The sequence below is a fragment of the Lasioglossum baleicum genome, chromosome 11 (genome assembly GCF_051020765.1).
Source record: "Lasioglossum baleicum chromosome 11, iyLasBale1, whole genome shotgun sequence".
Taxonomy (NCBI): domain Eukaryota; kingdom Metazoa; phylum Arthropoda; class Insecta; order Hymenoptera; family Halictidae; genus Lasioglossum; species Lasioglossum baleicum.
In genome coordinates, this window is record NC_134939.1 from 15,427,634 (window position 1) to 15,443,272 (window position 15,639).

The 15,639-nt window shown below is 39.2% G+C and overlaps 2 protein-coding genes across 5 annotated transcripts in view; one reads left to right on the forward strand and one right to left on the reverse strand.

Annotated features, from left to right (window-relative positions):
* The window catches only part of LOC143213543 (electron transfer flavoprotein subunit alpha, mitochondrial-like), a 99,666-nt gene that overhangs the window by 3,453 nt on the left and 80,574 nt on the right, over nucleotides 1-15,639 (forward strand). The gene's annotated exons all lie outside the window — the stretch shown is intronic.
* On the reverse strand, nucleotides 189-3,463 carry LOC143213541 (uncharacterized). The gene is made up of 2 exons (XM_076433484.1): nucleotides 3,201-3,463; nucleotides 189-2,656 (listed from the first exon to the last, which is right to left on the reverse strand). The coding sequence occupies exon 2, from the start codon at nucleotides 2,623-2,625 to the stop codon at nucleotides 1,138-1,140; it is 1,488 nt and encodes a 495-aa protein (XP_076289599.1). The 5' UTR covers nucleotides 2,626-2,656; nucleotides 3,201-3,463; the 3' UTR covers nucleotides 189-1,137.

Below are 15,639 nucleotides of genomic sequence, written 5' to 3' on the forward strand. Positions count from 1 at the left end.
TGATTTTCTCGCGGAAAACATTTTCGCAAAGGAAAAAGTTACATCAAATGAGCTCACGAATCACCCCTTTCGAAGAAGCACAACATTTTTTAGGCAACCTGTATATTTAATAGATACACCAGTAAACAATAAAATAATGTCGAGCCGCATAAAACTTATTAGGGATTTTATAACAATTAAATATTTAAAAAAACTAATGATTAAGTGCAGACAATTTCATTTTATTAGCAATGCCTGATTTATAATATATAAAAATTATATTTTTTTCCATATTATAGTTTAATAAAGTAGGATATATATTGTATATAGAAATAGAGAGGAGGGTTAACATATTTTATAATAGTTACATGACAATGTGTGATTTTTGTATTGTTTAATACAAAGGAACTGTAGAAAAAATTACATTATAATATACATGTACATGTATTTCAAGAGACAGTCAAATCTTCATTGGAATCAATCACTTGCGCTTAGGCTGCACGTATACATATAAATTCCTTGACTCACGTTATAAATTACTTTTGTAAAACAGTGAACAAAAAGGCACTGTTAAAAATTATTTTTCCATCTCTCAAACGCATAATTTTAATTTTTACAATATTAACACTTCAACAATCTTTCTCTCGTTCACATTAAATAATATAATATAACATGACAATAACTTCATTATGGTTTGTACATTTTTTTTTGCTTTTAATGTGTCGAAAGCTTCACATATTTTAGATTTCCACATGAAATTTAACAGCGTTGAACATTTTAAGGTGTATATTATTTACTAATTACGAAATTCTCTATGCTATTAATAAATACTCTAAATAACAGGTTTTTACATTTTTCCTAATGTACGAAATCATAACCGTATTTACTGTAGAAGTATATAAATATTACAAATTAAATATGCTGTGTAAGAACTATTCCCTTTACACCATTAACATGGTATAAGTCTATGCTTTTAACAGTGTATCGATCTCTGATTTTTCTTATGTTTCACCACTGTATTTTCGCATAAATATTGTACTATATGAAAAGCGTATATAAAACACATAGTTTTCTATACAGTAGCAGTCTGATAATTCTGCATGGTATGTGAAAGTTTAAAAACTTTATGTACAGTACTAAAAATGTATTAGACAATCTTTATGTGTCATTCTCTGATTGAGGCTTGACAATTTGTTCCCCAACTTGAACCGGTTGGGCTAACGAGTTTTGAAACCACATCATCCAGTTGCTTAAATAATGACCTCCTAATTGATTATCGGGATTCTCCTTTATCTGCACATTGTTCAGTTCTTCAAAATTGCGAATGGTTTGAAGTTCAGTGAAATTGTTATTGATCGAATGACCTCCGTGCATTCTTACCTCCCTTTTTCTAAAAGCATCTTTTACTAACCTTTGTCTGCGTTCCTCTTCCGTTTCAATAGCGGATCTAGTAAATCTCATTTCTCTAACTCTTAAAGCGTCTCTCTTTAATCTTTCTTTTCTTTCTTCTTGCGTTTCTTTAGCATACTGATTCAATCGTGCTTCTCGCCGCTTTGCCGATTCTCTGTTTAGTCTTTCTCTTCGTTGTTCAGGTGTTTCGGTTGCATATAACGAGAGCCTTTTCATTCTTCTTCTTTCTGCTTCACGATCTAGCCGTTTCCTTCTATCTTCTGGGGTTTCGTTATACATTCTGTATTCCCTTTTTCTCGCTGCCTCTGCGTCTAATCTTTTTCTTCTTTGTTCTGGCGTTTCATAATACATTCTCATTTCCCTTCTTTTCGCTGCTTCTTTCGCTAGCCTCTGCAGACGTTGCTCTTCGCTTTCTTGCTCGTACAACTTCTTTCTCTTCTCTCTCATGCACTCCGCTTTCCTGCGCAGTTTCTCCTTATACTCTTGTAGCGATCTTATCTTTAATTGCTTTTTACATCTTCCAGATTTACTTTCTTTGGTTTTCAAATTATTATCAGTTTCCGATGTTTCTTCTTCTTCTTCTTCTTCTTCTTCTTCCTGTTCTGTTAACGGTGTTATCGTAGCTTCGATTACAGTAGAAATTTCTACTTGGTCTTTGTTAGCTTTGGAAACGTTCGAACGATCATTTTCATTTTCCACGTTGCACAGCCATCCTGTAGTGTAAACCGTTTCATGATCTATTTCATCTTCTTTTTTTATATTTAAGTTTAGCCCTAGTAGTTCGCTTGCTATAGTAATCGTCGAGATACTGTAATTAGCTGTCTGTATTTGTTCATTCTGATCAATGAATACTTCGGCGATCTCATTATTTGGCTTTTGTATTTCAATATTTACATTTTCGTAATCCAAATTTTGTAAATACGTCGATTCATTCAAAATTCCATTAATGTGACAATTCTCGTTCTGTTCTGCGGGACTTAACGTAGAGCTTAGATTATTTAAGCTGCTCGCAATTTGGGAGTAATCTTTAGTAGTTACATTTGATTCTTTGTGGCTATTTATTGCATTGTATGCTTTACTTTCTTTGATTTCAATAGCACAGAAATGTTGAGCTGCGTTAATTATCTCAACATCATTGAAATCTGTCTCACGTTCGTTACTCTCCTGTTTAATATATACTGGAATAAAGTCTATGGAACAATCTCTTATTTGTACACTGGTTTCACTTAATTCCATGACCTTATGATCCAGCCAACAGCAGTAAATACTGGAATCATTATAATATTACATAGATTTCAATTACAAATTTATCATTGGTAATTTAGATTCTAAAACTGAACAGGTTTCTGGCATTTACATAGCTGACAGCAGAAAAATAGTGATGATATAAACTATACAGTGGGACAAACAGTAATACATTCCATGTATCGATGTCTGATCATCCAAAAAATACTTAATATTAAATACAAGTTTAGATAAGATTGTTTCATATGGTTGTTAGTAAAGTATCAAGTCATCTTTCGTTCATTCTTTTCTTCAAACGACTTGACCATCGATTAAAATCACTTGCATTTATGACACGGATTTATGTAGAATTTCACTATTCTGTACTATCAAATATGTAACATAATTTTATGTATTATAGTCTCTGAATGAATTGAAAAGATTGTAAACGTTAAACAAAGATGGGCATTACGAGAAAAGGTAATTAGAAAAATGTATATTTCTCCATTTAAAACTCGTGGTAGGTTTATCTTTTGATGTTCAGGTGAAACGATTTAGTCGAGCATTACTTAAAACGTAAATTTCACCTGTGTATCGTCTGCTTATGACAGTTGATCTGTAGATGATACTGCAAGTGTTCAGAACATGTTCATGTTTCCTGCAAATTGCAGAGTTTCAGCCGTTTTCTTTTCTTTGCGTGTCACATGTTAGTATAGTATGATAGACGAGACAAGTCAATATCCATAAACTCGGACGATTGTTTTTATTCGAAATTAATTCGCACTGCGAACTATTTGCCGCTCGTTCATCCACATCGGTCGACATGAGGTTTGTTCGCATCGACTGTACTCACTGCACTTGCGCAAAATGTGCAACCAACCATTGGTTGATTCTTGTGGATCTGAAAACTGGTCGATGTTTTCCACACGGATGTTGAAAATGACAGACCAATCAAATAGCGATTTAAAAACCAGAGCTGGATAAAATGGTAAATAATCCTATTCATTTTTATATGAATACAACATTGAACATAAAATATTTTCTTTGATGCAATAATTTTTAAAATAGTATTTTTTATTTTTTGTATTTTAATCTACCTTCTTTATTTTAAATATTTCTGCTGGAAATAATGATTCGTATTCAATACATTTATGAGAATAAATGATTTCCTAATGACAAGATACAAACTAATGACAAACCACAGTAGAAACACCCTTGGTAGAATTTTTTTGAGCTAGATTATTTTATTTTGTGTTTCAATTCGTAGAAATATGGAAGTACGTTTTTATCTTATATGATTCAGATTCTTGAAATAAAAATATGTTATCTATTATTGAAATTATATATCTGATTTGAAATACTATTTTTTGCAGCCAAATCAAATTTAGAATATAAAATATAGTATTTGAAATATTTATTTCAATTATTTCACCTCCGTTCAAAACAAAGTATTGATAGAAGCACCGAAGAGATACCACCGACGAGATAGCCCCTGTGTTATTCAGCGGGACCGGTAACCGGGCGCGACGGGCGCGGGGATAACGTGGAACTTACAGTGATCTGAAATACCACATCGCTAAAAGTTCTACCAACGACGAGATACTCGTCAAGTAGAAGAAGAATGATATAGTATTTACCCATTCTGTAATTGCCTTATAATACTATCACCGACGAAATACTATCCCGTCTCTTTACCTAAATAGAACCAGACGATATATGACATTGTTCACGCCCGGGGCAAATCAGCTTGGATAATACATATATTTTGATCTGAAGGAAGGTAAAATTGCAAAATGTTGTGAAAGACAATAGGTATAGGAATAGAATTTATTGAAAAATCAACATATTTATTAAATGTGCAGCTATTAGCTCGATATTATCCTTTATTCATAAGACACTAAAAGTTCTTACAAATAAAGGATAATACCGATTGCCCAGGTCTCACCACGAGGAGGTTGCTGCACGAGAGACCCGAAAGGGAGTCAGAACGAATGCAATATTCCTTCTGGCTCCCTTTCTTACAGCGACGCACTTATACTAAATTACGCACGCAAGTCGAGCAATTATCGCGGAGCAAAAGGTGTGAATCGGAGAAGAAGTCTCCGATCCACGGGGGTTCAAAGGCGAATCAGGCAGAAGGCTCTGATTCTTTCAAAGTAAAAAATAAGAGCGAACCAGAGCAGAAGGCTCTGGTTCGAAGGTGACGCGGCGCGTACAATGCTTGCAGTGCAGCTCCGATCAGAGCCGATACCTGACGTGTCCTCACCAAGAGGAATGGACAGTGAGAAGTGTTCAAACGTAACACCATCTCTCTGCCAACTACCTGCCACCAGGCAACGCAATGCATTGAGATGACGTGGGTAGGATGACGAACAGAGAATTTCTCTGCCAACTACCTGCCACCAGGCAACACAATGCGTTGAGATGACGTGGGTAGGATTACGAACAGAGAGAATGGCAATACGAGTGAACAGGTCTCAATGAACCACCCCTCTCATTGTATCGACGCCGACTACCGGCTCCAACCGGTCTGGTACATACAAGCAAGGTCCGACACAGCAGAAGGCTGTGTCGGAATCAAGCAAACGAGCAAAGTGAATTTAAGGCAATAATTACTCGACATATTTAAAACGACGATATACAATCTTAATAAATAACGCACGCAAGTCGATGGAATTATACTAAATTACGCACGCAAGTCGATGGAATTATACTAAATTACGCACGCAAGTCGAGCAATTATCGCGGAGCAAAAGGTGTGAATCGGAGAAGAAGTCTCCGACCCACGGGGGATCAAAAGCGAATCAGGCAGAAGGCTCTGATTCTTTCAAAGTAAAAAATAAGAGCGAACCAGAGCAGAAGGCTCTGGTTCGAAGGTGACGCGGCGCGTACAATGCTTGCAGTGCAGCTCCGGTCAGAGCCGATACCCGACGTGTCCTCACCAAGAGAAATGGACAGTAAGAAGTGTTCAAACGTAATACCATCTCTCTGCCAACTACCTGCCACCAAGCAACGCAATGCGTTGAGATGACGTGGGTAGGATGACGAACAGAGAATTTCTCTGCCAACTACCTGCCACCAGGCAACACAATGCGTTGAGGTAACGTGGGTAGGATTACGAACAGAGAGAATGGCAATACGAGTGAACAAGTCTCAATGAACCAACCCTCTCAATGTATCGACGCCGAATACCGGCTCCAACCGGTCTGGTACATACAAGCAAGGTCCGACACAGCAGAAGGCTGTGTCGGAATCAAGCAAACGAGCAAAGTGAATTTAAGGCAATAATTACTCGACATATTTAAAACGACGATATACAATCTTAATAAATAACGCACGCAAGTCGATGGAATTATACTAAATTACGCACGCAAGTCGATGGAATTATACTAAATTACGCACGCAAGTCGAGCAATTATCGCGGAGCAAAAGGTGTGAATCGGAGAAGAAGTCTCCGACCCACGGGGGATCAAAAGCGAATCAGGCAGAAGGCTCTGATTCTTTCAAAGTAAAAAATAAGAGCGAACCAGAGCAGAAGGCTCTGGTTCGAAGGTGACGCGGCGCGTACAGTGCTTGCAGTGCAGCTCCGGTCAGAGCCGATACCCGACGTGTCCTCACCAAGAGAAATGGACAGTAAGAAGTGTTCAAACGTAATACCATCTCTCTGCCAACTACCTGCCACCAAGCAACGCAATGCGTTGAGATGACGTGGGTAGGATGACGAACAGAGAATTTCTCTGCCAACTACCTGCCACCAGGCAACACAATGCGTTGAGATGACGTGGGTAGGATTACGAACAGAGAGAATGGCAATACGAGTGAACAAGTCTCAATGAACCAACCCTCTCAATGTATCGACGCCGAATACCGGCTCCAACCGGTCTGGTACATACAAGCAAGGTCCGACACAGCAGAAGGCTGTGTCGGAATCAAGCAAACGAGCAAAGTGAAGTTAAGGCAATAATTACTCGACATATTTAAAACGACGATATACAATCTTAATAACTAACGCACGCAAGTCGAGCAATTATTGTGGAGCAAAAGGTGTGAATCGGAGAAGAAGTCTCCGATCCACGGGGGATCAAAGGCGAATCAGGCAGAAGGCACTGATTCTATCAAAGTGACAAACAAGAGCGAACCAGAGCAGAAGGCTCTGGTTCGAAGGTGACGCGGCGCGTACAATGCTTGCAGTGCAGCTCCGGTCAGAGCCGATACCCGACGTGTCCTCACCAAGAGGAATGGACAGTGAGAAGTGTTCAAACGTAACACCATCTCTCTGTCAACTACCTGCCACCAGGCAACACAGTGCGTTGAGATGACGTGGGTAGGATGACGAACAGAGAATTTCTCTGCCAACTACCTGCCACCAGGCAACACAATGCGTTGAGATGACGTGGGTAGGATTACGAACAGAGAGAATGGCAATACGAGTGAACAGGTCTCAATGAACCACCCCTCTCAATGTATCGACGCCGAATACCGGCTCCAATCGGTCTGGTACATACAAGCAAGGTCCGACACAGCAGAAGGCTGTGTCGGAATCAAGAAAACGAGTAACGTGAATTTAAGACAATAATTACTCGACTTACTCGGGTGCGGCCTATCGGCGATTCGGGTACCCCGGGGACGCGACTCCCCGTACTCACTCACGGATGCGGCCGTGAGTGAGCCCCTGGGGGACCTCCCTCGGCGAATAAAACTACAACTTCGTGGTACGTCCTCTTCTTGGTGTGTCCTCTTCTTGGTATGTCTTCTTCTTGGTATGACTTCTTCTTGGTGTATTCTAGCTGAAACAGACTAATAATATAGTTAGACATAACAATACATAACCCTGCACACGAGTGCAAACCTAATACCCGCTCACAAGAGCCAACCTAACACCAGCTCACGAGAGCCAAACTAATACCAGCTCACGAGAGCCAAACTAATACCAGCTCACGAGAGCCAACCTAACACCAGCTCACGAGAGCCAAACTAACCCCGCACACGGGTGCGAATCTAACCAGCTCACGAGAGCCAACCTAACACCAGCTCACGAGAGCCAAACTAACCCCGCACACGGGTGCGAATCTAACCAGCTCACGAGAGCCAAACTAATACCAGCTCACGAGAGCCAAACAAACCCCGCACACGAGTGCGAATCTAACCAGCTCATGAGAGCCAACCTAATACCAGCTCACGAGAGCCAACCTAACACCAGCTCACGAGAGCCAAACTAACCCCGCACACGGGTGCGGCCTATAGGCGATTCGGGTACCCCGGGGACGCGACACCCCGTACTCACTCACGGCACCATCCGTGAGTGAGCCCCTGGGGGACCTCCGATCGGAGGAATACCAATTTCAGACAAGATATGAAAATGTTTCGAAGCGGGACTTGTGAAAGTTCCGATGCAAACAATTGGAAATTCAATTCAACGGTCAGAAGACCAATCATAATTCTGCACATGAGTGCGAATACAACCAGAGAACCAGCTCATGAGAGCAATTGTAACCCCGCACAGAAGTGCGAATACAACCAGCGGAACAGCTCACAAGAGCAATTGTAATCCTGCATACGAGTGGGACGCTCAAAATGTAATTTTTATAAAGAATAAAATTGATAAATTTGAAGAAGACTCAATAGTCTTCATTGAAAGTCTCGATAAATATTTGAAAAGTATGAAGGACGAGTTTAAAAAGACAAAAGAAGTTTTGAAAAATATTAGTAATCAAACTTACCGTTGTTCCTTGAATTGACAGTTGAAGGTAGGCCAGGGTAACTGTAGATGACCTCTAGTCCACCTCTGGTCCACCTCTGGTCCACCTCTGGTCCCTCCGGTTCTCCTGGCGCCCCTGGTCCCGCAGCACGTCCGCTCACCCCGCTTCCCACGCCCCCACTGACTGACCGCCGGTGAGCTCTCGCCGATCTGCCGAGCTCGAGCGGCGCCCCCCACTCCGCCGAATATCGATCGATGTCGATCGCCGTGACAATTATTGAAAAATTTATTACTTCCAGCTTGTTTTTGTTTATAACAATTCTATTTGACAGCGATGTCCACAAGCAATCCCTTGGCTATCTGACCACCTAATTTTTTAGTCAAAGTGGCTAATAGTTTTCGTGATACGTAATAACTTTTAAACCATGAACATTCGCACGCATTAATTTATTCGATACAACTGACAGATAAATTTATTATACCTGGCTGTTTAATGTTTATAACAATTCCTTTTTCTAACGATGTTAACGAGCACTCGCTTGACCACCTTGCCATCTAAATTTTTCGTAAAAATAGACAATAAAACTCGAAATATAGAATAACTTTTAAACCATGCACATTCGCACGCATTAATTTATTCGAAATTGATTTTTATTATATAGAAGATAATGCCATGAGACATTTATTAATTCTAGCTACATAATTAATGTTTATAATAATTCCTTTTGCCAACGACGTGGACAAGTACTCTTATCTTAAGAGAATAACTATAACCCCGCACACGATTGCGAAAACAACCAACGAAGCAGCTCACAAGAGCAATTATAATCCTGCATACGAGTGGGACGCTCAAAATGTAATTTTTATAAAGAATAAAATTGATAAATTTGAAGAAGACTCAATAGTCTTCATTGCAAGTCTCGATAAATATTTGAAAAGTATGAAGGACGAGTTTAAAAAGACAAAAGAAGTTTTGAAAAATATTAGTAATCAAACTTACCGTTGTTCCTTGAATTGACAGTTGAAGGTAGGCCAGGGTAACTGTAGATGACCTCTAGTCCACCTCTGGTCCACCTCTGGTCCACCTCTGGTCCCTCCGGTTCTCCTGGCGCCCCTGGTCCCGCAGCACGTCCGCTCACCCCGCTTCCCACGCCCCCACTGACTGACCGCCGGTGAGCTCTCGCCGATCTGCCGAGCTCGAGCGGCGCCCCCCACTCCGCCGAATATCGATCGATGTCGATCGCCGTGACAATTATTGAAAAATTTATTACTTCCAGCTTGTTTTTGTTTATAACAATTCTATTTGACAGCGATGTCCACAAGCAATCCCTTGGCTATCTGACCACCTAATTTTTTAGTCAAAGTGGCTAATAGTTTTCGTGATACGTAATAACTTTTAAACCATGAACATTCGCACGCATTAATTTATTCGATACAACTGACAGATAAATTTATTATACCTGGCTGTTTAATGTTTATAACAATTCCTTTTTCTAACGATGTTAACGAGCACTCGCTTGACCACCTTGCCATCTAAATTTTTCGTAAAAATAGACAATAAAACTCGAAATATAGAATAACTTTTAAACCATGAACATTCGCACGCATTAATTTATTCGAAATTGATTTTTATTATATAGAAGATAATGCCATGAGACATTTATTAATTCTAGCTACATAATTAATGTTTATAATAATTCCTTTTGCCAACGACGTGGACAAGTACTCTTATCTTAAGAGAATAACTATAACCCCGCACACGATTGCGAAAACAACCAACGAAGCAGCTCACAAGAGCAATTATAATCCTGCATACGAGTGGGACGCTCAAAATGTAATTTTTGTAAACAATAAAATTGATAAATTTGAAGAAGACTCAATAGTCTTCATTGAAAGTCTTGATAAATATTTGAAAAGTATGAAGGACGAGTTTAAAAAGACAAAAGAAGTTTTGAAAAATATTAGTAATCAAACTTACCGTTGTTCCTTGAATTGACAGTTGAAGGTAGGCCAGGGTAACTGTAGATGACCTCTAGTCCACCTCTGGTCCACCTCTGGTCCACCTCTGGTCCCTCCGGTTCTCCTGGCGCCCCTGGTCCCGCAGCACGTCCGCTCACCCCGCTTCCCACGCCCCCACTGACTGACCGCCGGTGAGCTCTCGCCGATCTGCCGAGCTCGAGCGGCGCCCCCCACTCCGCCGAATATCGATCGATGTCGATCGCCGTGACAATTATTGAAAAATTTATTACTTCCAGCTTGTTTTTGTTTATAACAATTCTATTTGACAGCGATGTCCACAAGCAATCCCTTGGCTATCTGACCACCTAATTTTTTAGTCAAAGTGGCTAATAGTTTTCGTGATACGTAATAACTTTTAAACCATGAACATTCGCACGCATTAATTTATTCGATACAATTGACAGATAAATTTATTATACCTGGCTGTTTAATGTTTATAACAATTCCTTTTTCTAACGATGTTAACGAGCACTCGCTTGACCACCTTGCCATCTAAATTTTTCGTAAAAATAGACAATAAAACTCGAAATATAGAATAACTTTTAAACCATGAACATTCGCACGCATTAATTTATTCGAAATTGATTTTTATTATATAGAAGATAATGCCATGAGACATTTATTAATTCTAGCTACATAATTAATGTTTATAATAATTCCTTTTGCCAACGACGTGGACAAGTACTCTTATCTTAAGAGAATAACTATAACCCCGCACACGATTGCGAAAACAACCAACGAAGCAGCTCACAAGAGCAATTATAATCCTGCATACGAGTGGGACGCTCAAAATGTAATTTTTGTAAACAATAAAATTGATAAATTTGAAGAAGACTCAATAGTCTTCATTGAAAGTCTTGATAAATATTTGAAAAGTATGAAGGACGAGTTTAAAAAGACAAAAGAAGTTTTGAAAAATATTAGTAATCAAACTTACCGTTGTTCCTTGAATTGACAGTTGAAGGTAGGCCAGGGTAACTGTAGATGACCTCTAGTCCACCTCTGGTCCACCTCTGGTCCACCTCTGGTCCCTCCGGTTCTCCTGGCGCCCCTGGTCCCGCAGCACGTCCGCTCACCCCGCTTCCCACGCCCCCACTGACTGACCGCCGGTGAGCTCTCGCCGATCTGCCGAGCTCGAGCGGCGCCCCCCACTCCGCCGAATATCGATCGATGTCGATCGCCGTGACAATTATTGAAAAATTTATTACTTCCAGCTTGTTTTTGTTTATAACAATTCTATTTGACAGCGATGTCCACAAGCAATCCCTTGGCTATCTGACCACCTAATTTTTTAGTCAAAGTGGCTAATAGTTTTCGTGATACGTAATAACTTTTAAACCATGAACATTCGCACGCATTAATTTATTCGATACAATTGACAGATAAATTTATTATACCTGGCTGTTTAATGTTTATAACAATTCCTTTTTCTAACGATGTTAACGAGCACTCGCTTGACCACCTTGCCATCTAAATTTTTCGTAAAAATAGACAATAAAACTCGAAATATAGAATAACTTTTAAACCATGAACATTCGCACGCATTAATTTATTCGAAATTGATTTTTATTATATAGAAGATAATGCCATGAGACATTTATTAATTCTAGCTACATAATTAATGTTTATAATAATTCCTTTTGCCAACGACGTGGACAAGTACTCTTATCTTAAGAGAATAACTATAACCCCGCACACGATTGCGAAAACAACCAACGAAGCAGCTCACAAGAGCAATTATAATCCTGCATACGAGTGGGACGCTCAAAATGTAATTTTTGTAAACAATAAAATTGATAAATTTGAAGAAGACTCAATAGTCTTCATTGAAAGTCTTGATAAATATTTGAAAAGTATGAAGGACGAGTTTAAAAAGACAAAAGAAGTTTTGAAAAATATTAGTAATCAAACTTACCGTTGTTCCTTGAATTGACAGTTGAAGGTAGGCCAGGGTAACTGTAGATGACCTCTAGTCCACCTCTGGTCCACCTCTGGTCCACCTCTGGTCCCTCCGGTTCTCCTGGCGCCCCTGGTCCCGCAGCACGTCCGCTCACCCCGCTTCCCACGCCCCCACTGACTGACCGCCGGTGAGCTCTCGCCGATCTGCCGAGCTCGAGCGGCGCCCCCCACTCCGCCGAATATCGATCGATGTCGATCGCCGTGACAATTATTGAAAAATTTATTACTTCCAGCTTGTTTTTGTTTATAACAATTCTATTTGACAGCGATGTCCACAAGCAATCCCTTGGCTATCTGACCACCTAATTTTTTAGTCAAAGTGGCTAATAGTTTTCGTGATACGTAATAACTTTTAAACCATGAACATTCGCACGCATTAATTTATTCGATACAATTGACAGATAAATTTATTATACCTGGCTGTTTAATGTTTATAACAATTCCTTTTTCTAACGATGTTAACGAGCACTCGCTTGACCACCTTGCCATCTAAATTTTTCGTAAAAATAGACAATAAAACTCGAAATATAGAATAACTTTTAAACCATGAACATTCGCACGCATTAATTTATTCGAAATTGATTTTTATTATATAGAAGATAATGCCATGAGACATTTATTAATTCTAGCTACATAATTAATGTTTATAATAATTCCTTTTGCCAACGACGTGGACAAGTACTCTTATCTTAAGAGAATAACTATAACCCCGCACACGATTGCGAAAACAACCAACGAAGCAGCTCACAAGAGCAATTATAATCCTGCATACGAGTGGGACGCTCAAAATGTAATTTTTGTAAACAATAAAATTGATAAATTTGAAGAAGACTCAATAGTCTTCATTGAAAGTCTTGATAAATATTTGAAAAGTATGAAGGACGAGTTTAAAAAGACAAAAGAAGTTTTGAAAAATATTAGTAATCAAACTTACCGTTGTTCCTTGAATTGACAGTTGAAGGTAGGCCAGGGTAACTGTAGATGACCTCTAGTCCACCTCTGGTCCACCTCTGGTCCACCTCTGGTCCCTCCGGTTCTCCTGGCGCCCCTGGTCCCGCAGCACGTCCGCTCACCCCGCTTCCCACGCCCCCACTGACTGACCGCCGGTGAGCTCTCGCCGATCTGCCGAGCTCGAGCGGCGCCCCCCACTCCGCCGAATATCGATCGATGTCGATCGCCGTGACAATTATTGAAAAATTTATTACTTCCAGCTTGTTTTTGTTTATAACAATTCTATTTGACAGCGATGTCCACAAGCAATCCCTTGGCTATCTGACCACCTAATTTTTTAGTCAAAGTGGCTAATAGTTTTCGTGATACGTAATAACTTTTAAACCATGAACATTCGCACGCATTAATTTATTCGATACAATTGACAGATAAATTTATTATACCTGGCTGTTTAATGTTTATAACAATTCCTTTTTCTAACGATGTTAACGAGCACTCGCTTGACCACCTTGCCATCTAAATTTTTCGTAAAAATAGACAATAAAACTCGAAATATAGAATAACTTTTAAACCATGAACATTCGCACGCATTAATTTATTCGAAATTGATTTTTATTATATAGAAGATAATGCCATGAGACATTTATTAATTCTAGCTACATAATTAATGTTTATAATAATTCCTTTTGCCAACGACGTGGACAAGTACTCTTATCTTAAGAGAATAACTATAACCCCGCACACGATTGCGAAAACAACCAACGAAGCAGCTCACAAGAGCAATTATAATCCTGCATACGAGTGGGACGCTCAAAATGTAATTTTTGTAAACAATAAAATTGATAAATTTGAAGAAGACTCAATAGTCTTCATTGAAAGTCTTGATAAATATTTGAAAAGTATGAAGGACGAGTTTAAAAAGACAAAAGAAGTTTTGAAAAATATTAGTAATCAAACTTACCGTTGTTCCTTGAATTGACAGTTGAAGGTAGGCCAGGGTAACTGTAGATGACCTCTAGTCCACCTCTGGTCCACCTCTGGTCCACCTCTGGTCCCTCCGGTTCTCCTGGCGCCCCTGGTCCCGCAGCACGTCCGCTCACCCCGCTTCCCACGCCCCCACTGACTGACCGCCGGTGAGCTCTCGCCGATCTGCCGAGCTCGAGCGGCGCCCCCCACTCCGCCGAATATCGATCGATGTCGATCGCCGTGACAATTATTGAAAAATTTATTACTTCCAGCTTGTTTTTGTTTATAACAATTCTATTTGACAGCGATGTCCACAAGCAATCCCTTGGCTATCTGACCACCTAATTTTTTAGTCAAAGTGGCTAATAGTTTTCGTGATACGTAATAACTTTTAAACCATGAACATTCGCACGCATTAATTTATTCGATACAATTGACAGATAAATTTATTATACCTGGCTGTTTAATGTTTATAACAATTCCTTTTTCTAACGATGTTAACGAGCACTCGCTTGACCACCTTGCCATCTAAATTTTTCGTAAAAATAGACAATAAAACTCGAAATATAGAATAACTTTTAAACCATGAACATTCGCACGCATTAATTTATTCAAAAAAGTAAAGTCTTTTCAAAATATTTCTGTCCAGATCGATTCTTGGAACATTTATGTATAAAAAAGTGAAAGGTAATAATTCTCGTTTATGAAATGTTTTGAAATTACAAACTGAGGTGTCTCGTATAAAATTTGAAATAGGAATTGTTGATTTTCCTAAAAAATGATGCTTCAATAATATATTTCTAGGAATTCTTTGTCCTTGAGTTTTGCTTTTAATATTGAAACCAACATCGTCTGAAATATCTGTTCGGTACAGAATGTAACAATTCATGATGATCAATATTGTTCCGTGACGATTTGCCTTCTCACCGACGAGAATCTCCTCAGTAGCCTTCTGCACCGACGAGATCATGTCGATGGCCTTCTGTTTCTCACTCCAGTCAGAATATATCTTAGAGAGCGTAATTAGAGAACACCGAAATATTCGAGTGACACGAACTCCCATAAGGCTGGCAGTCTTTAATAGTATCTGGTCGGTGATAGAAGTGCGCATGCGTAAAATAGCACGAATAGAGTTTATGTTCATTGATGCTCTATTTAATTTCTTGCAATATATTGAATATTTGAAATTACACCCATCTATTTTTACCGTAAGTGCATAAAATCTGCAGTCTAATAACAATTTTATAAAACTAATATATCAGTAAGAATAACAGCGCCCCCTTTTGAATGCAGCCAGTTCTTCACAGAAACGCATGGTTCATCTACTTATAGGAGCTGATACATTTATGACAAAATTGAGTAGATGGTATTAAAACAGAAAAAGAAAGATTAAAAGAATCTAAGAGAATTATTAAGGGAAGAAAGAAATTTCT

Excerpts from the sequence above, each read along its gene's own strand:
- LOC143213541 (XM_076433484.1), bottom strand. The coding sequence starts at position 2,625 with ATGGAATTAAGTGAAACCAGTGTACAAATAAGAGATTGTTCCATAGAC.